Here is a 27255-nt window from a genome sequence, read left to right as displayed (position 1 = left end):
GCATGTGGAAAATGGACATTTGCTGAGATAACCAAAGGACAACCAACATCTGCAGCAAGGAGCCATCAGAAGCACCAGTTACGCTGGAGAATAGGGAAAGCTGGCAATGGGATGTGTTCTCTACTGACACTTTGCACTAACGTAGTAGTTTCTGTATATGTCTACTGCATTGTAACTCCTGTGAGGCTTCACAGGAGTGAGTCTCCAGACGAAAACTGATGCCAAGTCACACAATGGGTTATTAGGGCAAGTGACCAAAAGCTTTTCAAGTTTTAAGGAGTTGGAAATTTCAGGAGGGAATTCAAGTGCTATCGTTTCCGGGAATGACCACCAGCAATGAAAGCAGGGAAAGCCTGAACCAGCGAGTTCACCAAAGTTCGAAGTCAATGATGTTAGAGAAGTTCACATGAACATATCGGGGCAAAGCAATCACAATATACAATCAGACTGGTTGTATTGTAATAATAAGACTGAAGTATTTAAGTGGCCAAGCAATATCCAAATAATTCAGCAGCTTCCTAGTATTCAGAGTGACTGTAGAAAGGTTCAGATTGTAGAGGTAGTGGTTAGAGCATGGGAGAAACAGGGAGCTTCTTATGGAATTCAGCCCCAAGGCAAATGAAGCAAAAAGGTGGGTAAAGAAGAGTGGGGTCTTTAACACTTGAATGCAATCTGCTTGAAATCCATGACCTGGCTGATACGTGGGATGTGAGGATTATCTTACAATGAGAAATTAAGCAGAACGGAACATTATTCTCTGGAGAGAAGAATGCCAGGTGATCACCATCCGTTAAGAAGATTTAAACGAGACTGATGCTGATGATCACATTTTTCTGGCTATTAAGTATAGAACCAGGCAGGAGTCACAGTATCAGCACAAAGGATGAAGATGGGGAGAAATTTCTAGATTCAGTACATTGCATATATTGGAATTCTCCAGCTTATTCAACCACTGAATGAATTTAAGAATAAGATTATAAGGTTTTCTTCCTCTAAGCATATAAATGGATAATTGAATAGAGATGGGGAGTGGAGTTGAAGATTGTTTATCTGCTTTCTTATCTAATTTCAACAGATTTGATCTGCTCTATGTTTTGCTCCTCTTTCCACAGTTCCTGCTCGACCTGGCTTTAAGCTCCCGAGAAATTTCCCTCAAGTCGCTCACAACTTGCCCCTGGATGAGATTAGATCCTGACTGATGATCCTGGTTTTGGTACTGCTGCATGCATCTGTCACCAGAGTCAGTTCCCAAATAATAGTAGGTGCCCAGACTACTGCAGTTTTGCAAAGGCACCTTGAAATTCCACCAGGAATCTGGTAGCTGGCCATAACAATGTCAGAAAACATATAGGGAAGACAAAGGTATTGAGTAGACCTTCTCAAATTAATTGCCAACTGCCTTGTTCTAAGAATATGTATAGGAGCAAGTTATTACACCTCAATAATCAGACTCTTGAACTAAAGGGGATAAATTAACTCAGCTTCACTTGCCCCATCATTGAAATATTTCCACAACCTATGGACTATCTTTCAAGATCTCTCCAATTAATGTTCTCAATAGTTATTGCTTATTTATTTATTATTATTATTTCTTTATTTTTGTATTTGCTCAGTTTGTTCTCTTTTGCACAGTGGTTGAACACCGAAGTTGGTGCGGTCTTTAATTGATACTATTATGGTTATTATTCTACTAGAGAATTATTGAATATGCCCACAAGAAAATAAATCTCAAGGTTGTATATGATGACATGTACTTTGTTAATAAATTTATTTTGAACTTTGATATGTTAATATGTTCCTCAAGGCATAGAGTGGAGGGAAAGTGGAGAAAACAAGTTTGAAAAATACCCCTGGCTTCATCCCCACTAAAAATTCCCTGGAGGAGCAAAAATTTCTTATCTGTGAGTTGAAATCCAACCTGTATTCTGGTGTTTAAAAAAAGGGGTTCATTTATACTGTACTGCTGACTGGAATGGAAAGGGATGAATTGTGAGTACTCTGTGATATCAAGATCCATCAATATCTTGACACAAGTTGCTCTGATGCAAGAGAAAACAGAAGGTATCCATGAATCCTGTGCAGATGAGGTAAATGTCTGTGAATCATTTAGGTGTGAGATTTATAGAGTGCAGAATTCATGAACTGATGCCATTTCATTCTGCCTGCTGTCACGTCACCCAAAGTAAAACAGCTGAACTGAACTAAGTGGGTCAGTTACAAAAAAATTAAATTACTGAGGTTTCTTATGCCAATAATGTTGAAATATCTGGTCTTCATTTTACATGCTTCTTGTAGCAATTGATTTACTGGCTTTATCAGCACTACAACGAACATGTGAGCTGATGACCAAATATTTCAACTTTACTGATTTAAAGTCCTTGATGATTCAGTTGGTATAAAGTTTCTGAAGCTAAGCAATATAGTTCTAGGTTTGATCCTTAGTGTGTAACGTTCCACAGCATGAATCTGGAAGCGATGCGGCAACAGGGACAATAAAGTGGCCTTTAGTCCCCTGGGTAGAGGGCATGACATGGAAGTCAGTAAAGATTTCAGCTCCTAGGGGGCACCCATGATTGGAAAGTCCCCAAGCGTAACAGATGGCAAGAGCAAGATTGGGCTTAGCTGTGAAGTACATAACTTCTGCGATGAAATTCCAGTGATCCTTGGAGCCACACCTCAACAGCTTTCCATACTTCAAATTGCTCAACTTCAATCCAGTGCTTTAAAACAGTGCTTCCTAATCAGGGGTCCACGGACCCCTTGCTTAATGGCATTGGTCTATGGCATAAAAAAGGTTGGGAACCCCTGCTTTAAAGCAACGCGAGCAGAGTCCATGTATATTGTAAATGGCCAAGGTTCTCCCATGTGGTGTTAGTATCTAACTTTCAGAGTTGCACTTATTGCATTTCCTCAGACCCAGATAACAATCTTAAAATCTTAAAGAAGGGAATGGTCAGGAAAAAAAGAATTTTCATTCACTTTAAAAGTTATGAGTAGCGAGGATGCTACAAATAAATGCCAGCATATTTGTAAAAGAGTCAGAGTCTCACAGCACAGGAAGGGCCAATTAGCCCATGTTCATGCTGATCTTTGTGCCCATCTACACTAATCCCATTTTCCTGCATGATGTCACTCTCCTTGCCTACTTATGCCTCTGTCTCAATACTGCTCAAACATTGTGATCATATCTGACTTGACTGCCTCCTGTTTTCTCTCAACTCACCCTTGTAATTTTCCTTTCACCTTAACCCTATGCCCTCTTGTTTTTGATACAAGACCATAAGACATAGCCTAATTCTGCTCTTATCTGGCCCATCGAGTCTGCTCCGCCATTCAATCATGGCTGATCCTTTTTTTTCTATCTCCTCCTTAACCTCATTTCCCGGCCTTCTCCCCATAACCTTTGATGCCATGTCCAATCAAGAACCTATCAATCTGCAATGACATAATATTGCAATGTATGTTGCAATCAACAAAGGTTCTGACACTGATCCCTGTGATATCCCACTAATTACAAATTTCCATTCCTTCCACCACCATCCTCTGCCTCCCATCACCAAATCAATTTTCACAGTTCCAAAGTCAAACTTTAAAGTACAAACGTTTGTACATATACGTCACCATGTACTTCTCTGAGATTCATTTTGTCGAGACATTGATCTAATTAGCGAAATGCCTTGGATCCCACATGCCCACAAGCCTACCTACAATGTGAAACCTTGTCAAATGCCTTACTCGTCAATATCGACAGTGTCATCTGCCCTCCTTTCATCAGTCTTTGTTACCTCCTCAAAAACTTAATCAAATTAGTGAGGCAGGATTTTCCCTACACAAAGCGATGCTGACTATCCTGTAGCAGCACCTGTCATTACCAGTGTATACAGTATACTGTAACTCCTATCCCACTGGAGTTCCTCTAGAAATTTCCCCAGAAACAAACTTGCAAAAACTCTGTCAGAGCCCAGCCATCTTCTCACTTGGTTCCCATGGAAACCTGTGATTGCGCTTATCTAGCACTGGTGACCATCAGTCCCAATGCACTTCTTGACATCTAACATCTTTCTTCTCAATACTAGCCTGCTGCACATCACTCCGTAACTCTCCCTGAACTCACTATCTTTGCTGGCCTTTGCCTTGTTGAAAACAGATAAATATTCATTCAGGACTTTGCCCATATCATTTGGCTTCACATCTAGGTTACCTCTTTGTCTCCACTTCCATATGTAACACCCATAAACTGCTTTAGTAAACTTGTTTTCACACCTCTAATAAAATAGTGGAGAAAAAAATAATTTCAGACAAATTATTTAAGCTTGAGAATTATAGAAAACAGGGCAACCTTTAGTTATTGAGTCACATCATGCACTGCCTCAGATAATAATTTTAAAACTTTGCTGTGTTCCCAAAGTAATCACAACCTCTTTGTCAATTTGCTAGTTACATAGGAAGAAGAGTGGACAACATAGCCCCCTTGTGTCTGTTTCATCATTTGCCGAGATCTTGATTGATCTCTACCTAACTTTCTATTGCCCCTCTTTTTCCAAAATCCCCTTATAGCTTTAGTTAAGAAATGTAACCTTAATATTTGATCTAACATCAACCGTTGTTTACAAAGGACTGTTGCAAGTTATTACCACAAGCAGAAACAATACTTGTGCCTAATTACCAGAAGTAGAGCTCAAACCCACATGAACCATGTGAGCATTCATTCTTTTAACCTCAAGCCCATCTTCTTAACCACTCTGCCAACATGGCAAGATGTTAGGAATAAAGTTTGTTTATGTTAGATGTCAATGAATTTTGCAATAACAATGTCATTAAAAACATGTGACAAGACATTTTTTAAAAATACATCTTTTCCTTCTCCTGAAAGGTTACTGAAAGCAAAACAGAAATTCTAGCTCAAGAGAGAAGTAATCCAAGCCTTCTTTCATAAGTCAGAGCTCTTAAAAAATTAAAAAGGAAAAATGGAGAAAGTGTTTAGTAATGAAAGAATTCCTCTTCTACCAGCACACCTGAACTCCAAGCCTGAACCAGTTAGTTAAAGCTAGCTTTAGAAAACAAGCACCTATTAGTTACATAGGAACATCAAGTTACTCAGAAGGTTACTTCCAACTTTGCTGTGTTTCCGAAGCATCATCACCATTTTTGACAGATAATAAAAGTTCATAGCAAATCCACACCAAGCCATGCACCAGGAAGTTGTCATAGTAGCAGAGAGTAAAGCTGGGAAGGAAAATTCTAAAATTCAATCCATGAATCTGTTAATGGCTATTCCATTTGGTTTATTTTAAGTCCCCTTGAAACTGGGATCTGAGAATGACAAAGGTATCAATCAATTAAAAAGTATGTATATATTTAAAAAGTTGAAACATATCTTAGAAGGTAAACTGATTAGTTTTGTTATGACAGTACAGTCCTACATTAATTTAGTGGTCAGTCACTCCCAGCATTCATTATCAAGTTATTTACCAGATAATGGCTCTCCCAGTGAATGGCTTGAGGATGATTTTCGCCTGCGCGACTTGAATACAGTTACTACTGGGGACTTGCCTGCTCGATTAGATTGGTCAATCATCGGCTGGACTATCCTTCTCCTGGCATTTATGAACCTGTGTGAAGGAGAAAAAGAGAGCATTACTTTGAAGAAGGAGCTAAAAAGAACCAACTAAAATACTGATAACCTTCAGCGGTGACGTAAGAAATGGATCCCGGGTAGATTCTGTGATTTACACGTGACTTTTCCTCGCCTGCTGTTTCCTTCAAGACCCTTCTAACCTTTCCTGGCCTGTTGTGAGTGTGAGCACAGTGCTTCAGATCTTGATTTATTCCTTCTGTTTTTTGCCGCAGCTGGACATTTCCATTTCATCTTTTAGGGAGGGCAATAATTAGACTTTCTAGGAAACAATGCTCGACACTGCTCTCTCTTCTCTTTCAAGACAAAATAATTGGCACCGATAAAGAAATGTCGCTCACATGAGCATCTGTTGCCTCACCTAATTAGGGAAGAATCTCCCCTTTGTCCCACTCCTTCTACACTACTAACTCCATTTAAAGCCCAGTATTAAGAAAATGAACTGTGATGGTGGTATAAGATGAAAAAAATAAAAGGGCATGTCTGGAGTTTTAATCACCACTGACTATTACTGCTGAGGGAGACCAGCACAAGGCATTCCAGTTAAAGCTTCTGTCTTTTCCACCCCTACTCTTTATGTAAAGCTTAGGGTCAAACAGAGGTCACTGGTATACAACCACTCACCTTCTAACTCCCATTTTCGGCAACAGTTTGCAGCCGAGTTTACAAAAAAAAAATCAACACAAAATCCTTCCAGACAAAGCATCGATAGCAAAAAATAAAAGACATTCTCCAAGTGTAAATAACTGAGCTTCTTTAGAAGACAGTTTAAAATATGGACTGATGCAGTAATCTGTGGGAAGCCTGGCATTCAACTTTATGTCAAGCTTGTACAGGAGATGTAGGGGGCAAAAGTTAGTTAAATTAACCGAAACCCATGTGGCGATCCCAAACTGATTCAGCTGAGTTGGAAATTCAACTCTTAAGTCACCAACTTTTCTTTATTTTTTCTCCTTTATTTTCTTTCAGTTGAATGGAAGAGGATCTAATACTTCCACTTTGTTAGAAAAACACCCGTTCAAAATACGAAGTGCAGAAGGGCTTGGCATCAGCAGAAACATTGTGGAATGCAATATAGGTAAAGATCCATTTTAAAATGGAAAATGATACAGTTCTGATCTGCAATGGAGCTCATTTTCTGCACTGGTTGACACATTAATATGTTTACATTTATTCACACTGTTGCGGTTATTTTAAATCAATGTGTTATGTTTCAATACACTGACACGTGCATTAAAGGTTGGAGGAAGTAAAAGCCGCAGATGCTACTTCCACACTTTCCTATAACTTTTTAAAATATCTTACTCAGAAATAAATCTTAATAATGTATTAGCCCTAACATACCGTTAAATTCTGCAATTCTAATGCACTACAACTAGTTTTTAACTATAAAAGCAACTTACATAGTTGAGTGGAATCTCTGATTTAAACACGCTTGGGCCATTAAGGACAATCAGAAAATGGTCAGATGCTACTTCCCCACATGAACAATAGGAAAAAAGACTGAGACAGTTTAGACGTCCTTTGACCCTTCTGTGCCACAGTTACCTAAGAAGCCTAGTTTAACAGTCCATGCATTTAGTGAGGTTGAATGTATACCTTGCCTAATGAATCACAGATTTTTTTTTCTATCACTTTCCCAACCAGTTAAGTTAAACTGACTGATAGATGGCTACTGGGTTCATCCCTTTACCCTTTCAAAGAAGTTTGTAATAGACCTCAGGTCATGAATCGTTGGATGTTTGTAAGATAATCGTTGGGTCATTGCAACTTTCTCCCTTATTTCCCTCAGCAATCTCAAATATATCCATCCCATCTGGACTAGGTGCTCCTGTGTCACATAATCTAACATAAAAGCAACCTGGAAAGAACATTACAAAGAAAAATTCTTGGCAAAACACTGCTCTTCTACAGAGAAGAGAAATCAAGAGGAAAAAAGAGTTAATGCTGCAATAGTTCAAAGTTCAAAGTAAATTTATCATCAAAGTACATCCATGTCAACATATACAACTACGAGATTCGTTTTTCTTGTGGCAATCACAGTAAACACAAGAAAGACAATGGAATCAATGAAAGACCTCACCCAACGGTACCAACAAACAACTAACATGCAAAAGACAACAAAATGTCCAAATACAGAAAGAAAATAATAGTAACAACAGCAAATAAATAAGCAATAAATATCCGGAAAATGAGATGAAGAGTCCTTGAAAGGATGTTTATAAGTTGTGGGAGCAGTTTTGTGATGGGGTGAGAGAAGTTTAGTAAAGTTATCCTCTCTGGTTCAAGAACCTGATGGTTGAGGTGTAATAACTGTTTCTGAAGCTGGTGGTATGGGTTCTGAGGCTCCTGTACATTCTTCCTGATGGCAGCAATGAGAAGAGAGCATGGCCTGAACAGTGGAGATCCTTGACGATGGATGCTTCTTTCCTGTGACTGTGCTCAGTGTCAATGTGCTCACTGGTGGGGAGGGCTTCACCTGTGATGGACTCGGCCGTATCCACTATTTCTGTTGGATTTTCCATTCAAGGGCATTGGTGTTTCCACACCAGGCTGCGATGCAGCCAGTCAATATACTCTCCATCACATCACATGTCTACAGAAGTTTGACAAAGTTTTAGATGACATGCCAAATCTTTGCAAACTTCTAAGAAAGCAGAGGTGCTACTTTGTGCTGAACGCAGGACAGATCCTCAGAAATGATAATACTGAGGAATTTAAAGATGCTGATCCTCTCCACCTCTGATCCCCTGATGAGGGCTAGCTCATGGACCTCCGATTTCCTCCTCCTGAAGTCAATAACCAGCTCCTTGGTCTTGCCGACATTGAGTGAGAGGTTGTTGTTGTTGCACCACTCAGCCAGATTTTCAATCTTTTTCCTATATACTGATTCAGCATCACCTTTGATTCAGCACACTTAAATATGGCATTGGAGCTGTGTTTAGTCAAACAGTCATAAGAATAAAGTGAAAAGAGCAGGGGGCTAAGCACACAGCCTTGCGATGCTCCTGTGCTGATGGAGATTGTGGAGGAGATGTTATTGTCAATCCGAACTGACTGGGGTGTAGTAGAGGGCACAGAGAGAGATCCCCTTGTGCCAATCCTTTGATCTTTCAGTCAGGTAATAGGGAAGTGTGAGTAAGGGGAAGGGGTTTCTAATTCCGTAAGGAGAAAATATGAGTATAATCCATACATGTCTGGCCTAACTGAGGGTAAAGTGTATCATAGCACCATCAATATTTCAACGTACTTCTACTAACTATCCTGTATTCCATTGTTGTCTGCACTGCCCCGTTCATGCAGCTCATTTCTTTGAAACATATTGCCCATATCAACTCTCTCTTTTGTTGCATGGTTCCATTGCTCAGTCTTGGTTGGCAGTGAGGCGCAGCTGCTCTGAAGATAATACAAGCTTTATTAAAGAGAAATATTCCTGTCCCTCCAGAGGCAAATAATGGATGTACGCAGCCCTGGCTGCCCTTTTCATGATCTGCTCTGCCTGTCCAAATGGCTCTTAGTCATGAGATGAAGAGCCTCTCCATGTGCAGTCCTTTGCTCAATTATCCTTCTAATAAAGATTTTATTTTCCAGATATATTTAACTCATGAATGCAGACAGAAAAATCTATCCCCGTAATGTAAATTTCAACCAGCGGGATTGAATCATAAACCATTTTGGAGTCAGAAAGACTTGAAATGTAGAACCACATGCTTTCTTCAAGTGGTTTAGACATGGAAGCAGATAGGCTACAATAGTGACCCTTCAACCATCAGGCTCTTGAACCAAAGGGGATAACTTCAATCAACTTCACTCACCCCATCACTACAATCTTCCCACAACCTATGGACTCACTTTCAAGGACTCTTCATTTCATGTTCTTGATACTGTATTTATTGCTTATTTATTTATTATTATTATTATTCTTTTCCTTTTTTATTTGCAGTTTGTTGTCTTTTGTAGACTGGTTGAACGCCTGAGTTGGTGCTGTCTTTCATGAGTTCGATTTTGGTTATTATTCTATTATGGATTTATTGAGTATGCCCGGAAGAAAACAAACCCCAGGGTTGTACATGGTGACATCTATGTACTTGAATAATAAATTTACTTTGAACTTTGAGTTAGAATGTATTATCAGAACATTTTTAGTCAGAATATTTTCTTCATTAGAGTGTGATTTTTTTAAAAATTGTAATTAGCACTGCAAAAGATTAACCAGTTCTTTTTTGTCAGTAAAGCCACAGGTGTAGAAGAAACAGATGGGGTATGAAAGAAGGCAACTAAACTAAAGAAAATGTCTTCGTAACACACAATGAAGTACCATAGAGCGTAGTGGTATAGTAGACCGGAGGTGGCATAGGCTATCTCTTTTGTGTTTTTCCCAAAGCATTCTTGTAACCAGTAGAGGGAAAATTAAACACACTTTCATCTGCACAGACCTACAAACATTTCTTTTGCAAGCATATAGAGTCATCATTCGCCCTCCCCCCTCTAACCCCATACCACCACCACCCCCCTTTCCAACTCCTCACTCTCCCATGGCACACCGAATCTTCTAAATTCCTCTCCTAGCAGGAAGCCAGTGGAACTAAAGGTTTCCTGTGAACTTCTGAAACTAAAGCACAACTGTCACTTTTTTCTATAGCATTCTATCTACTCCTTTATCCTGGAAAATGCAGTTAGTTGTAGCTGAAAAAAAAATGCCTCTTAAAGGGTGACATATTGGCACTAGAAAGACGTGCCTAGATTCCCCATCTGGCACATGTGGAAGGTTTGGCAAGAAGCAAAAAGTGCTTTTTCAGCGCTAACTATTCCTTTGCAGCATTTTCTGACTGACTGCAGTGAAAGTTCCAATAACCCGTAGCACTAAAAATGAAACAAAAATGCTTGTCCTCCAAGCTTTTTTGAACAAACACTTCAACATTTCGCCAGCATTTGTTACATGAACAACTTGTATTCAGAGTGCGTTTTGCAAGAGCCCACTGGGATCATTTCTACCTCCGCAATGTGTCTGTAGGCTGCAGCAGGATGCAAGGACACTTTCCTTCTGGCCAAAGTAATAAAATGTCAGAATGTTCTTGCTCCACCCAGCAGGGTCATTCTTGGGTCAGCTTCTCATCTCTACAATAACTGTTTAAATAAACTAGTCCAGCTGTCTTGTTCCTGTACAGCCCACCAGACCTCCATCTTGTTCGGCCAGCAATCACAGCCCAACATGCCATGCACACCGATCCGCTCACTTAGCATCAGCCTTTACGAGAGCAAGAGCCGCACTGCACGCTCCAGAATGTGATTGATTCAAATCGTACTGAGAGTGGCACACTTAAACTCATGCAAAATGATGCAAAGAAAGATCCATTCAAACATTAGCATAATGATAGGCCTCAACACAATAAAACTTCATTATCATCTTTGACCAAAGTAAAAAAGTTTTTAAAAAATGTGGTATCATTTTGGGGGGGCGGGGGGGAGGGTTCCATCTAAACAGCATATATATAGAGCACGATCTGGAAGTGTGATTCCTTCCCAAAAAGAGCATTTAATTCTGCAGTTATATTTATTTACATAAACAAAATCTCTTGCTACACCTTTCTAGTTCATTATGAAATACAAACTGAAAACTAAAATCTTGAGGGGTATTGAGAAGAGAGATTTCCCACACGGATTTAGCTCGGAATCAAAATCTTTTTTGCAACCACATCAATCAAGTTCCATGTTTGATTTCTAAAAACAATAAAATATATACTTTCCTTATAACAAATGGGTTTGCTTTGGAAAAAAGTCAGATGAATTATTGCTGAGACAAACATTTTTGTATACAGCAAGATACACATACACCAATTAGCTAAATCTCCAATACACATACTTTCTAAGTCTCTGATTGAGTAAGACTGGGGTGATGGGGTTGGGGAGCAGGGTGGGAAAGGTAGTCGTTTTAAGAACTCTGTGCTTGTTTATAATTTCTGTGGGATCTTTAACATCCATTCAGACAGGTAAATAGAATCATCATCTAATATCTTATTTGAGCAGTAACTATTTCTCCATAAAGTGAAGTCAAAATGATCTGGTACTGACAGTAGCTTGGCCTTAAGTAAATGTGGTCACTTCTATTGATTGATGGTATGACATTTTGTAAAGCCTAAACAAAGCCACAGAGATCTAATAGACACAGTGCTAGAACAACAAGGGGCCACACAAATCCCAGTGTCAGCAACAGGATCTGTTGTTTCACAGTATGATTTCTTCGTTGAGGCAACATTTGTAGTAACTTAGCAAAGCAAGTATTTCCTTTTAGGTCCTGTGATACTTCACAGAGATTACCTTTCCTGATGAATAGTTTACATAAGGATTGCTGCCTTCAGCAAGCATTTACTTCTTCAGTTACAATGAAAGATTGTCATTTGGAGAATTTGTGCTCTGGTTCCTTGAGATGGAACTTCAATGTAGTAATTTAATGGTGTGGCCGAACATTGCTTTTTTCCTCACTATATGGCCTTTTCTTAAATAAATTCCCAACTAGTTTGACAACATGTAACTAGAACAGACACTCAACAACAGCAGAAGTTACCACGTATATATTTTGCCTTAGCTGGGAAATTTTATCACCAGCAAAAGCAATACTTACTTCAGCCTGCCTTCTCTTGCAGAAGGGCAAATGACAAAGTATTTCAGTTTAAAATTGAAGCAAGCTACAGTGCCTTGAAAAAGTATTCATCTCCCAACCCTTTGTTCACATAATTGAGTGTTACAACCAGGGATTTTGATCAATTTAACTGAGAATTTCTATTTGTGAATCATATGCTCCCTTTTTCACAATAGAGCTCCCCCCCAAAAAAAAGGGAAATTGTAAAGCATGAAAAACTAAAAATTCAGAATCTGAAATGTCTGCATTTCAAAAGTATTCATCCTTCCTTTGCTCAGCACTTAAAGATGAATCTCTCGCAGCTATTATGCCAGTAGTCTTTTTGGATAACTCTCTACTAACTTTGCACAACATGATGGAAGAAGATCTCCCCAATCCTCCTTGCAAAATTGCTCAATCTGTGCCAGGTTAGTTGGGGATTGGTGGTGGACAGCAATCTTGAGATCTAGGCAGAGATGTTCGATCGGGTTAAGGTCAGTAAGCTGACTGGGGCATCAAGGACATCAATTTTTTTTTTCATCTGAAACCTCTTAAAGCACTCTGACAGTTTGCTTTGGGCCATTATCCTGCAGAAATACTGCACAGCAATATTTCAGTGGAGTAAAGGAAAATACAGTGCTTTAAGAGAGGAGTTGGCCAAAATAAATTGGAAGGAGATGCTGGAAGGGATGACAGCAGAGCAGCAATGGCTTGAGTTTCTGGGAAAAATGAGGAAGGTGCAGGATAGATGTATTCCAAAAACAAAGAAATGCTCAAATGGCAAAATAGTACAACCGTGGCTGACAAGGGAAATCAAAGCTAATGTAAAAGCAAAACAGAGGGCATACAACAAAGCAAAAATTAGCAGGAAGTTAGAAGGTTGGGAAGCTTTTAAAAACCTACCAAAAGCAATTAAAAGAATCATTAGGAGGGAAAAGATGATATATGAAAGCAAGCTAGCAAACAATATCACAACGGATAGAAAAAGCTTTTTCAAGTATATAAAAATAAAAGAGAGATGAGAGAAGATATAGGACCATTGGAAAATGAGGCCGGAGAAATAATAATGGGGGAGTAGGAGATGGCAGATGAACTAAATGAGTATTTTGCCTCAGTCTTCACTGTGGAAGACACCAGCAGTGTGCCACGTGTTGAAGGGTGTGAGGGAAGAGAAGTGAGTGCAGTTACTATTACAAGGAAGAAGGTGCTCAAAAAGCTGGAGGCTGATCGGTAGGAGGCAGTAAGTAGGAATAAAAGGATCCTTTTCTGGTTGGCTGCCAGTGACTACTGGTGTTCTGCAGGGGTCGTTGTCAGGACCACTTCTTTTTATGCTGTATGTCAATGATTTAGATGATGGAATAGATGGCTTTGTTGCCAAGTTTGCAGATAATACAAAGATTGGTGGAGGGGCAGGTAGTGTTGAGGAAACAGGAAGGCTGCAGAAGGACTTAGACAGATTAGGAGGATGAGCAAGGAAGTGGCAAAGGAAATAAAATGTTGGAAAATGCATGGCCATGCACTTTAGTGGAAGAAAAAAATGTGCAGTCTTTTTCTAGACGGGGGAATATCCAAAAATCTGAGATGCAAGGGGACTTGGGAGTCCTTGTGCAGAACACCCTAAAGGTTAACTTGCAGGTAGAGTCAGTGGTGAGGAAGGCAAATATAATGTTAGCATTCATTTCAAAAGGTCTAGAGCAGAATGTAATGCTGGGGCTTTTTAAGACACTGGTGAGGCCTCACCTTGAGTACTGTGAACAGTTCTGGACTCCTTATCTAAGAAAAGATGTGCTGGCATTGGAGAGGGGTTCTGAGGAGGTTCACAAGGATGATCCTGGGAATGAAAGGGTTATCATATGAGGAACATCTGATGGTTCTGGGCTTGTACGCACTGGAATTTAGAAGAATGGGGGGATCTCACTAAAACCTTTCAAATGTTAAAAGGTCTAGAGAGAGTAGATGTGGAAGGGATGTTTCCCATGGTAGAAGAGTCTTGGACAAGAAGGCACCGCCTTAGGATAGAGGGGTATCCCTTTAAAACAGAAATATGGACAAATTTCTTTAGCAAGAGGGTGGTGAATTTGTGAAATGTGTAACCACAGGCAGCTGTGGAGGCCAGGTCATTGGGTGTATTAAGATAGAGATTGATAGGTTCCTGATTGGCCACAACATCAAAGGTTACGGGGAGATGCCAAGAGATTGGGTCTGAGGAAGAGAATAAAAGGATCAGCCATGATTGAATGGTGGAGCAGACTTGATGGGCCAAATGGCCTACTTCTGTTCCTTGTGATCTTATGGAAAGACAAACTTCCTCCCAGTTTAAGCTTTCTGGCAGATGGTAGCAGGTTTTTATTCAGGATCTCCCTGTATTTAGCAGTTTTCATCTTCCCATCAGTCCTGACCAGATTTCCAGGACCAGCTGCTGCAAAGCAGCCCCATTGCATGATACTGCCTCCACCATGCCTTACAGTAGGTATGGTGCTACCTGGCTGATGTGCAGTATTAGGCTTACTTCACACGTAGTGTTGAAGCCAAAAAGTTCCACATTAGTCTCAACCAGCCACAAGACCTTTTTCCACATTTTTACAGTATCTTCTCAGTGCTTATGAGCAAAGATATGCTTTCTTTTTTTATACAGCCAGGGCTTCTTCCTTGCCAATCTTCCATAAATACCCTTTTTGTGCAAGGCCTTAGAGATTGAGTAACCATGAACTTCATCTCCATTTTCAGCCACTGACTCCTGCAGCTCACTCAGAGTGACTATTGATGTCACAGCAGCCTCTCTTACAAGTGCCATTCTTCTCCAGTAACTAAGTTCAGAGGGTCAACTTCACCTCGGCAGTGTGGCTGTAGTTTCATATTTTTCACTATTTCACTGAGCTCTGAGGATTTTCAGTGTCTTAGAGATGGTCTTGTACCCTTCCGCAGATTTGTGCTGTAGTAGTAGTAGTAGTAGTATCATCTCCCTGACCAGCCTTGAATGATTTTTTTGTCTTAATTTTTGTTTGTCTGTTGAAAACCTACCATATTGTTGGACCTTACAAAGAGAGGGGGTATTTATTCTTATGAATTCATTGAAAACAGGTGATCCTCCAATTTTTTACATCAGCTAATTGGGTGAGTTGGTCAGGTCATATATTGCACCAGAGGAAAGTTAGCATAGTAATTGCAAAGAGCATGAATACTTTTTCAGCCTCACAATTTTGTTGTTTTAATTTTCAGCAAATAGTCGACAGGTTTTGGAACTTTTCTTTTGATTTAACATGATGCACAGTGTTTTGTAGCTTAGCTCAAAAATCCTACTTCAACATATTTTAATTTTGGAAAATGAGGCAGTAAAGTATGAAACTAGTTGTGGAGGCTGATTACTTTTTCAGGGCAATGTAAGTGTTTGCATACTGCTGAAGGCATCTCCCAAGCGACTCAAACTACTCAGGGACACCAGGCTGGAGTCTCCCTCAAAAAGAAGGTAGTTTCTGGTTTAATGGCATTCAAAATCCTGCATCCATTTCCAATCAATCCACATGCAGATTTACCACAGGTGAATCAAAAGAGCAGGCTCCGGGACTGGGATTGAATTAGATTTTTTTATTTAGGCTGCCGGCCTCTGATTAATCTATTTTATAGGTTTAGTGGTAGCTGACTGGCGATCACAGGCTTTGGGAAACTCAGCAGCCGAAAGGAATGTATAGTAGTCATCCCTTCTACATCCTCACAGATCAAAGGTCAGAGCTCACCTCTACCTGAGGCTGCAAGTCCAATGTCTAGACCCAGGGATCAGAAGCTCCTTCCCACTTTTTCATGAACAATGCTGAGGTTCACATGCTCTTGCAAACTGCTCATGAGTACTCCCACCAGAATGGGTACAGCATCTGACTCACAACTTGAAACACATCAAGTTCAGAAAATGCAAGCTCTGGACTCACAAATACAAGCCTACCATAAAGTTATTTTTCTAGGCTTCCTGACAGAAACACTGCCCATTCATTGTCTATTCAAAAGGACAACTGCAGATGTCACTTCACTGGCTCTTCACTAAATCCTTGAACATCTGGACTGCAATGATCCATACATCAGGGTGTTCTTCACTGACTACACCTCAGCATTCAATGCTATCGTCCCCTCAAAACTAATTAATAAGCTTCAAGACCTTGGCTTCAATAGTTCCTTGTGCAATTGGATCCTCAATTTCCTCACTTGCAGATCCCAGTCAGTACTGATTGACAACAACATCTTCTCCACGATCTCCATCAGCATAGTTGCAGCACAAAGCAGAGTGCTTAGCCCCTTGCTCTCATCATCATCTTCATCATGTGCCGTGTCATATGATGTGGGTGATCATTGTCTTTCATCTGTGTTTAATCTGAGGAGTTTTAATAAGCTCTTCAAAACTTTTGCCTGTCCATCCCTTGACGTAACTCATGAATGTCACGTGCTGTCAATGTCTTCTTCTTCCTTCAGTTTTTCCCATTACTACAAGGTGTTCAATCTTCTCTTTCCTCAGTACATGTCCCAGAGATGATAACAGCTCTCTTCTTATTCCGACTTTTCACAACACTTCCTCATTTGCTACTCTGACCTTCCACGATATTTTCATCACTTTTTCAAAAACACATTTCTGCAGCTTTGAGTCCTTCCCTCATTTTGCTTTGATATTGTCCCGCATTCGCTTCCATATGTTGGTGTGCAATGTATGTAGCAATGCAACACTAAGTTTTCACCCATAGAAGTTATGTTATTCCTTAGTACAATGCTCAATTTAGCAATCCCAATCCTTCTCCTCATTCAACATCAGCCCTATCATCAGAGGTTGTCGCGCTCCGTAAGTAATTGAACTGCCATGTTGGTTTAATCATTTCCTTGCCTGCTTTCATTCACATTTCTGTATTTCTTTCTTCTTTGTGACAACCATACATTTGGTTTTCTTGCAGTTGGTGGTCAATCCTCTCTTTGCACTTAGTTTGCTTTATACTTATGACTGTGAGGCTAAGGCACGGCTCCATTGCCGAACTTAAGTTTGCTGATGACATCATTGTTGTTGGTCGAATCAGAGATGGTGATAAATCAGCATACAAGAGGGAGATTGAAAATCTGGCTGAGTGGTGCCATAACAACAACCTCTCACTCAATGTCAGCAAGACCATGGAGCTGATTATCAAGCTTAGGAGGAGGAAACCAGAGGTGCATGGGGATCAGAGGTGGAGAGGGCCAGCAACTTTAAATTCCTTGGTGTTATCATTTCAGAGGCTGTGTCCTGGGTTCAGTATGTAAGTACATGATATCTGTAATCTTTCAAGTAGGGTGCCGTGCACAATCCTGATTTGATGGAGACAGACGTGAGAGAACGGAGGAACATCTGGAGAAACTTCTGAAATGCCTTTTTCACTGCCGCTGTTACTGTGTGATCCAGAATCTCTGGAGGGGAAGGCCCCGAGTCTTCGACTTTGCTTGTTGCTCGGCGGCTGGGATGGGGTTGAAGCGCTCGGCAGAGATGGTGCTCGGTGCTTGGTGTCAAAGGGCTGGTCGGAGGCTCAAAGTTTTCGGATGGACTCAGAGTCGGCTGTGGTCGGGTGCTTCCAATGCATCGACAGTTGTCGGTGCCTGGAGGTTTATGGCAGAGAGAGTTTCTCCCTTTTGCCTCCTGCTATCTGGGACTATCGAGAGTCGATCGGAACTTTGAGATTTTTTTTTTACCGTTCCCATTTTCTGCTCTTTATCAAATTATGGTATTGCTTTGCACTGCTGTAACTATATGTTATAATTATGTGGTCTTGTCAGTGTTGGTCTTTGGTTTGCCCTGTTTTTTTTGTGATACCACTCTGGAGGAATATTATATCATTTCTTAATGCATGCATGCATTTCTAAATGACAATAAACGAGGACTGAGTGTCCTCATAATCTAAAACAAAAGTACCAATATGAAGAAAACACGGCAGTGCCTCTGTTTTCTTAGAAGTTTGCAAAGATTCCGCATTTCTAAAACTTAGACAAAGTTCTATAGATGTATGGTGGAGTGTATATTGACTGGTTGCATCACAGCCTGGAATGGAAACACCAATGCCCTTGAATGGAAGAGCCTACAAATAGTTGTGGATATGCCCCAATCCATCACAGGTAAAGCCCACCCCACCATTAAATACATCTACACACAGCTCTCTCATAGGAAAGCAGCATTCTTCATCAAGGACCCCCACCACCTAGGTCATGCTCTCTTCTTGCTGTTGCCACAGGAAGAAGGTCCAGGAGCCTCATGACCTACACCACCAGGTTCAGGAACAATTATTACCCTTCAACCATCAAGCTCTTAAACCAGATGTCTTAAAATCATTTACATTCAAATCAGTACTAGTTTAAAATGTGGTCACCTTGGTCATGTTGAAGATGCAGCAAACCAATTTGTGCATCATTCCGACTAACAATAAATGTGATAACCGAACAATCTGCTTTTAATCAGTGGTTCAAAATTGATATTAACCAAGATACTGATCATAATAACTCTGCTCTTTGTCAGAGTAGTCAGGATGGGAACTTCTCTGTTCATCTATGACAGCATAGCAGGGCTCAGTATGACAAGTTGACTAATAGGCAGCCATCCAACTCATTCAGTACTGCTTTCAAGAGCTAGCCTGGGTTTGTGTGGATTCGAAGAGACCTGAGTCCCAAACTTCTGACTCAGCAAGAATTACGTACCGAGTTGCAGCTTACATTAATAATAATATTAATGAAAAAAAAGTAAAAACAGAAGATGCGAATCATTATGACCCTACTGTATGGTTGGACTTCTCCCCTGTGTTCTCCTTGCAAACGTCTAATTAATTTCCTGCTGTCAGTCGTAGGTTGTGGTGGGCAAGTGGCTTGCTGCCTTTCCTACTCCACAACTTTTCAAAAGTGGTCTGACTGGTGTTGAGGTTATGGAACCCACTACATAACTACACCTATGTCAGGATGCTGTTCATCGACTATAGCTCAGCATTTAGTACCATCATTCCCACAATCCTGATTGAGAAGTTGCAGAACCTGGGTCTCTGTACCTCCCTCTGCAATTGGATCCTCAACTTCCTAACCGGAAGACCACAAACTGTGCTGACTGGTGATAATATATCCTCCTCGCTGATGATCAACACTGGCACACCTCAGGGGTGTGTGCTTAGCCCACTGCTCTATTCTATATATACACATGACTGTGTGATAGGGATAGCACAAATACCATTCTATAAATTTGCTGACCATACAACCATTGTTAGTAGAACCTCAGGTGATGACGAGGGGACATACAGGAGTGAGACATGCCAACTAGTGGAGTGGTGCCACAGCAACAACCTGGCACTCAACATCAGTAAGACGAAAGAGCTGATTGTGGACTTCCGGAAGGGTAAGACAAAGAAACACATACCAATCCTCACAGAGGGATCAGAAGCAGAGAGAGTGAGCAGTTTCAAGTTTCCTGGGAGTCAAGATCTCTGAGGATCTAACCTGGTCCCAACATATTGATGTAGCTATAAAGAAGGCAAGACAGCGGCTATACTTTATTAGGAGTTTGAAGAGAATTGGCATGTCAACAAATACACTCAAAAACTTCTATAGTTGTACTGTGGAGAGCAATCTGACAGGCTGCATCACTGTCTGGTATAGGGGCCTACTAAACAGGACCAAAAGAAGCTGCAGAGGGTTGTTAATTTAGTCAGCTCCATCTTGAGTACTAACCTACAAAGTACCCAGGACATCTTCAAGCGGTGTCTCAGAAAGGTGGTGTGCATTACAGTATTAAGGACCTCTAGCGCCCAGGGCATACCCTTTTTCACTGTTACCATCAGGTAGGAGGTACTGAAGCCTGAAGGCACACACTCAGTTTTTCAGGAATAGCTTCTTCCCCTCTGCTTCCTAAATGGACATTGAATTTTTGGTCACTACCTCACTTTTTCTTAAATATACAGTATTCCTGTTTTTGCACTTTTTAAAAATCTTTTCAATATACGTAATTGATTTACTTGTTTATTTATTATTTTTTTTCTCTGCTAGATTATGTATTGCATTGAACTGCTGCTGCTAAGTTAACAAATGTCACGTCACATGCCGATGATAATAAACCTGATTCTCATTCTGATTCCTCTTTTTCGTGCTTCTGGGCTTTAACCAATGAGGCCAACACTGTTTTTTAACTGATCTGGAGTCGAGTTATTGAGCGTAGGGTTTTACAAAATATTGACCATGGTAGCATGGCAGCACTGTAGCATAGTGGTTAGCAGAATGCAATTCCAGTGCCAGCTGCAAGATCAGGGTTCATTTTCTACAGCACACAGAAAATAAACTGCTGGAGGAACTCAGCAGGCCGGGCAGCTTCTGTGGAAAAGAGTATAATCCACATTTCAGGCCGAGACCCTTCCGCAGGACTGGAAAAAAAGATTTTTTGCAGTTGTCTGTAAGGAGTTTGTACATTCTCCCCGTGACTGTGCAACTTTCCTCCCACATTCTAAAGATGTACATGTTAGAGTTAGTGAGTTGTGGGCTTGCTATGATGGTGCCAGAAGCACGAGGGTGACGCTTGCGGGCTGCCAGTGCAATCCTCGCCGATTTGATTTGACACGTGTGTCTTTTGATGCATGTATGACAAATAAAGCTAATCTTTAAAGATAAGTTTAAGAAAACGTATCAGCCTCCATCTTTATGGTATATAACTGAATGGAAATCAGATGAATTGTTAAAAGCCAGGCCTTCTGCACCTTAAAACTTTTAGCTCCAAAAGAATAATTTTTAGATACGTAGACACAAGGGCTATGGCAGGTGCTGGAAATCTAGAGCAATACACACAATGTGCTGGAGGAGCTCAGCAGGTCAGGCAGCATCTAGGGATGGAATAAAGAGTCAGCGTTTCAGGCTGAGATACTTCATCAGCATTCATAGATCTATGATCATTTCCCACTTGCTCCCATATCATTTGTTTGTTATATTATTTTATTAACTTTCTGCAATAACTGACCAATCATTCGTATTTTAGCCAAGTCCGCACTGTTGACCCTGTCTAGCCAAAGCAGTTTATTTTAGAGACACATTACAGAAACTAATGCAGAGACAAACAAGGAATTAACCTTACTTCGCATTTTTTTTGGCAAAAAAGCAGCAATTTTTTTTTTCAAAGTGCCTTTCAGTTTAAGAAGGTAAACCAACCTGATTGTCAGGAACTCACTCAGCTTGTTGAAGATAGCTTGCAGCTCTGCAAGACAGGACTCAACCTGCCAATTTATTTTTGCTTCCTTTTCTTAAGACAATGTATTCTGTTGCCCTAGTTAGTCTCCACCTAGCAACGGAGAGAGGTACTGGTAAAACATGTCCAATGTCATTAAGACTGAGGTTTGAATTTGTGACCTCTCAGGTGGGAGTGCAAGGTGACAAGCTGGGGTTGTAAAGCCACCTGAAATGGATAAAATCCTTTAACCTTTTCATTCACCTGCCCTCCAGCCTTCACCTCTTGCAATAAAACAGATAACTATAAACACCATTATTTTTACATTTAGACCTTAAAATTTTAAATGGTAATTTTTTATATCATCAAAAAGCCTTCTGCATCTTTAAAAATCAACACAGAGTACTTAATGTTTCTTTTAATTAATCCAGGCAGTTCTGATAAGGCCTTTAAACAGATGACACTCTGCCTTCAGTTTTTGGGAAGTACAAATAAGTAAACTGCTGTTTTTGCCTGGAGTGAACAGCTGCTGATGAACCTGAATTGCCGTTTCCTTATGCCAAAGCTAAAACACTTTTTAAAGTTTTCTTGAAACTGAAGCCAAGTTACATGAAGTCACGCTTGGCAATGCTTCTCACTTTGATTCTTCCCCACCACAAACTCCAAAGGCAGAGGCGAGCTGCAGTACTCCATTTGTGAGCTAGAGAGCAGGGTGTACACTGCATCCCATCCACTTTGCAAACACAACACGGAATAACCCACTAAACCCAGCATAACCAAAAGAGAAGAGAGTAAGTTTTGTTTTGTTTGATGTCATTTGCACAAAACTATATTTATCAACTGTTTCTCCAACTGCAAAAAGAATAATGGCCTTGATTCTAAATTTCTTATCCTGACTTGCGAAGACCCTATTGGCCTCACCCCTCATTATCTTTGAAACCTCCTCCATCTCAAAGTCTGCCAGGATATCTGTGCACTTCCAATTCTGGTCTCTTGGGCATTTTCCAATTTTAATTGGTCCACCATTCTGGGTTACTGTTCCTTCGTTTCTGAGTCTGTAAACCTTTCTGTCTTTCTGCCTCTCTGCCTCTCTCTCTCTCACTTGCATTTTGAGAGGTACCTCAAAATTTACTCCTTTAGTCTAACCTGATTTAAATCTCCTAGAGTTTAATAATTGTACCTGAATCGTGGTTTGAGACAATTTACTTCAATAAAATTCAATAATAGTTCAAGGATTTGTTGAAGCTGTAAAAATTACAGACTAATGAGTCAAGAAAACCTAGCATTTTAACACAGCATCATATTAGGATGCTTTGGTTAGAGGAATCTTGACTTAAACAACTGCACTGGAGATTATGGAAATTTTAATGGCACAATAAATAAAGTAATCATTTGTATCTATATATATCCAAAAAATTGAAAGACAGCTCTAGGTATGTTAAAACAGCTGGTTCACAGTAGGCTAATAAATGAGTTATTCAAAGGCCTGCTGCCTCTTACGCTACTGAACAAGTTTTAACACATACAAAGACCTTTCCTTCAAGCACTCCGCCAGTGTGAGCCAGGGTCCAGCGATCATGGGTGGGGTGAGAGCATGAGAAGACAAAGTTGGGAGGTCAAGGATCAGAAATAGGTCTGGTCTGATCAGTGTACAGAAGCTTCAAGGCTGGGATCAACAAAGGCAAGAGACCGGAGGACCGGAGACAGGGTCCCAGCAGCTGAATCCATTGGCTGAGACTGGATCTGACGGCTCACCTTTAAGCCCCTCTGGAGTAAGTCTAGCAGCAGCTCTGAAGTGTCAGTGAATATCATTGTGCGGGATCAGGTTGGAACTCGCAGCAAGTAACCCCAACATTTGAATTTTGTTGAAAGTGAATCGTCTCGTGCAAATAGACACGTGCAATGCAGATTCTGGACACTTGCATCCTTAGCCCTGCAAAGTGCCACCTACTACTACCAGGCATTTACAAGAGTGATTATTCAGCAAAATTTGTCAGTGAGTCATGTCAGGGAATGTTCGGGTGGTGACCAAAAGAATGAGCACAAGGTGAATTTTATGAGTATGATAGCATCCTAGCAATGCAACAGGTAAAATTATGACTGTGCCCCATTAACATCATTGGAATGGCTTCTTCATCTATAAAGAAGACTAATGACCTAATATCCATTCACACCTGTTAAAATAACATATATTAAATCCAAATTTAAACCAATAGGAATACATTTGGCACAATTGGGAGCAAAATGAACTTTCTTTTATCTAAAAATGTAAAACCACAAGAAAATCTGAGCAAAAGTGGGCTATCAAATCCCATAGGCCTAAAGTGCTGTTCAATATGATCATGGTAGAGCTACTGTGTGCTGGTCTTAGTCACCAGTTCCTCATAACCCTCAATCTTTCATCTATCTCTACCTTATATATATCAAATGATTTGTCTTCTGCCACCTTCAGAGGCAGAGAATTCCAGAGCTTCACAACCCTCTGAGAGAAGAAGTTTAAAAGTTTAAGAAAAATAACTCCTCATTTTATAGCTTCATCTTCTTGTAAGAATACAGAGCAGAAGGATAAGCATAAGGATGCATCTTTGTATAACTGCCCCAGCACCATTGCTGAAGGGGAGTAAAGATAAAGACTTGTCACAACATGAAGGGCTTTGTAATGATGACTTAATATTGTAGTGAGGATAGGTCACTTCTACTCATAATTACAACAACTGTTAGTGAGACAGATTGCAAGATATCATTTCAGAACAGTTTAACAGTGAAGCAGCCTACCTCAGACTTATTCATTTACTCTGAGTCCGTATCTTGCTTGACATTCAGGAGTATTTAGAACCAACAGCCTCAGCAATACACTGATTGCAAGTTACAACCTGTATTCAGTATAACATTCCAGCTCATTTCAGGAAGGAGAAACTCTAGGGGAAATGACCAAAGGCAAAGTTAATGGGACAATCACTAATGAAGCTTTTGAAGGAGAGATGTAGATGGGTGATACTAGGTGGCAGTGCTCTCTCTGACCTTTGCTGGGGAGTGCAGAGGAGGCTGGATTTGGAAGAGTGGCTCAGATGCAGGGCTGTGAGTATTGCTGATGTGGAGAGAGCTGTGACGGATTTGTGAATGGAGACTGGTCCAGGCATTCAAAATGTGCAAGCTGAAGAGGTCTGACAATCAGAAAGCACAAGGGATGAAATACAGCATATATATTATAATATTTTCAACATTTTAACTGGATGGCTTCTGAGGAAACAAATGGATTGATGCACTGCAGTTGACAGTTCAAATATCCACATTGTTAATGTTTAATTGACACAGTGCGACATTATAAAATGCTCATTACCCTGCAGGCCCAGGCAGCCTAATTCAAGCTTGTGATGTAAGTAAGGCTGGTGTCTCTAAGGACACAACTTCCAGCTTGTTGGCTTTACTTCTGTGCAGCTAATGTCATCTTCCTGTTTAAACAGTTGTTAGCAAAATACAGGTGCAAATCAGGCCTATGCAAGCATAACATACCAGAGAGGCACACTGCATGCAAACGGCATTAAGAAAATGTCGATTTGAATGAGCTGTAATTCTCCTGAATCAGGCACTGTACTGACTGTAAGAAAAAAATATCACACTCCCAGCTCTTATTTCGCGCAGTAAAAATAGGAGTTACTGCCTCAATAGTTCAGGAAGGCAGGCAATGATGCTAGATATTTGATTTACAGCGTCATTTATGATTACAGGGAATATACAGCACAGACACCCTGCCTCTCTAAGCAAGTTTATTCTGGTGCTTATATTTTACATGGACTCCCTCCTAAGCTATACAGTGCACTTAGCCTTTCAACATCTCTCTCTTCCCTCTTCTCTCATGTACTCATCTAATTTCATTATTCCCTACTGGATAACTTAGTTTCTATGGGTCATAAATTTGGCTTCTTCCACAAGTGGGGAAAATATCACCCAATACCTCCTTGTCCAGATTATTCATAATTCCAGTGGCCCTTGTGATGTCTTTCATAAACGATGAGAATCCCAGCCTGCCTAATCACTGCTAATCACTGTGATCTTTTGCCACTTGAACTATTCCTTTCTAATGAGAAGTCTGCTCTTACTTCAATACCCTTGCACTGAAACTCCCTCAAGCTTTGAGAATGATCATGGCCCAAACTATGCCAAATTAATTTGGACAGGTCAAATAGTACTCCAGAACTGAAAAATACACTTTGGCAAACAGGAAAAAACAAAAGAGATAATTTAAAAATGGGATTGTCAAAGTTTAGAAATGTTTCGTTTATATATCTTAGAGCAGTGGTCCCCAACCTTTTTTGCACTGCGGACTGGTTTAATATTGACGATATTCTTGCGGACCGGCATACCGGGATGGTGGGGGGGGGGCTGGTGGGTTGCCAATGGACAAGAGGAGCAGTCAAATACGTTGTGTTTACCCCGAGAAAGACTACAATGACCATGAAGCCTTGCGCGGGCACCAGTGCGCATGCGTGTACGTGCCGGTTTTTTTTCACAAATCGTTTTTGGCGATTCTGTTCGGGTAGTGGGGAGTGTTAATCACGACAGGAATATAGCTGATAAGTGGCTGATACACTTAATTTTGTTTCTAAAAAGGTTTATCTAACAAATTTAATATTAAACACACAGCGCATATTTTCCTCGCATGAATATAGTGAAAAGTCAATTATCGGGGAGGACAGGGGAGTTTGAAGTAAGTGTTGAACGAACTTCCAGTAGAAGTGGTAGAGGCAGGTTAGATATTATCATTTAAAGAAAAATTGGATAGGTATATGGACAGGAAAGGAATGGAGGGTTATGGGCTGAGTGCAGGTCCGTGGGACTAGGTGAGAGCAGTGTCCGGCACGGACTAGAAGGGCCGAGATCACCTGTTTCTGTGCTGTAATAGTTATATGGTTATATAGGTCACTTATAAGTCAATAGCATCATAATATTTTAAGTAACGTCTGGATATTAAACACACAGCACATATTTTCCCCGTATGAACATATAAAATAATTGCAACACACCAATATCGCTGAATCAGTGGGAGTCCTGGGCTTGTTTCCCTGCAACAAGACGGTGCCATCGAGGGGTGATGGGAGAAAGCGATACTCGAACGGGGCTCCTTATGTCCAGTCTATTCCGCAATTTAGTTTTCGTTGCATTCATTGCAGAGATATGTTGGAAATGGAAGCAATGTTTTCAGTGCTTTCATGGCTATCTCAGGATATTTAGCCTTGACTTTGATCCAGAATGCCAGCAAAGATATATCAAACATACTTTGCAGCCCGCCGTCACTTGCAAGCTCGAGGAGTTGATCTCCTTCCCGCGCTGACATGGACGACGCGCGGGTAATGACCTCGCATGCATTCAAGCTCAACAGAGGGCGTGACAGGGAATGAGGAAAGGTGCAGCTGACTCCTATCGCCAAATCATATCGTTTCCTCGCAGCCCAGTGGTTGGGGACCGCTGTTTTAGAGGACTATCTGCCATAAAATGTCATTTTGAAACCTAAAAACCAATATATCCAAAACCCTTTAATGCTTCATGACATGCAAATGCCAACAAAACATTGGTTGAAAGATGTTCTCATGGAATTATTGATGCATTGGATGGAGTACATTGAATTATTGCTACATTGAAAATGCGAGAGTGGATGTTGAAGTTGAGACAGACATGCAATTTAAGAGGGAACTAAATAAACACTTGGAAAGTAAAACTTCTTGAGTGGTGTAGTTAGGGGAGGTAAAGGCCTGCATTGTAATCTCGATGACCCCATGATGAAGGTGAATCAGTATAACCCAACAAATTTGGAAAAGAGTGAAA

At 40.5% G+C, this 27255-nt stretch overlaps 1 protein-coding gene across 2 annotated transcripts in view; it reads right to left on the bottom strand.

Annotated features, from left to right (window-relative positions):
* meis1b (Meis homeobox 1 b) overlaps window positions 1-27255 on the bottom strand; it is a 211046-nt gene that overhangs the window by 27089 nt on the left and 156702 nt on the right. For both annotated transcript variants that reach the window (XM_063056111.1, XM_063056112.1), the window contains exon 10: window positions 5473-5612. In XM_063056111.1, the coding sequence (XP_062912181.1) occupies window positions 5473-5612 (140 nt within the window). The remainder of the gene's footprint in view (window positions 1-5472; window positions 5613-27255) is intronic.

Source organism: Mobula hypostoma, chromosome 8 (assembly GCF_963921235.1).
Source record: "Mobula hypostoma chromosome 8, sMobHyp1.1, whole genome shotgun sequence".
Lineage (NCBI taxonomy): Eukaryota > Metazoa > Chordata > Chondrichthyes > Myliobatiformes > Myliobatidae > Mobula > Mobula hypostoma.
Note: the sequence above shows the minus strand (reverse complement) of the source record. Positions and strands in the feature narration are given on the sequence as shown.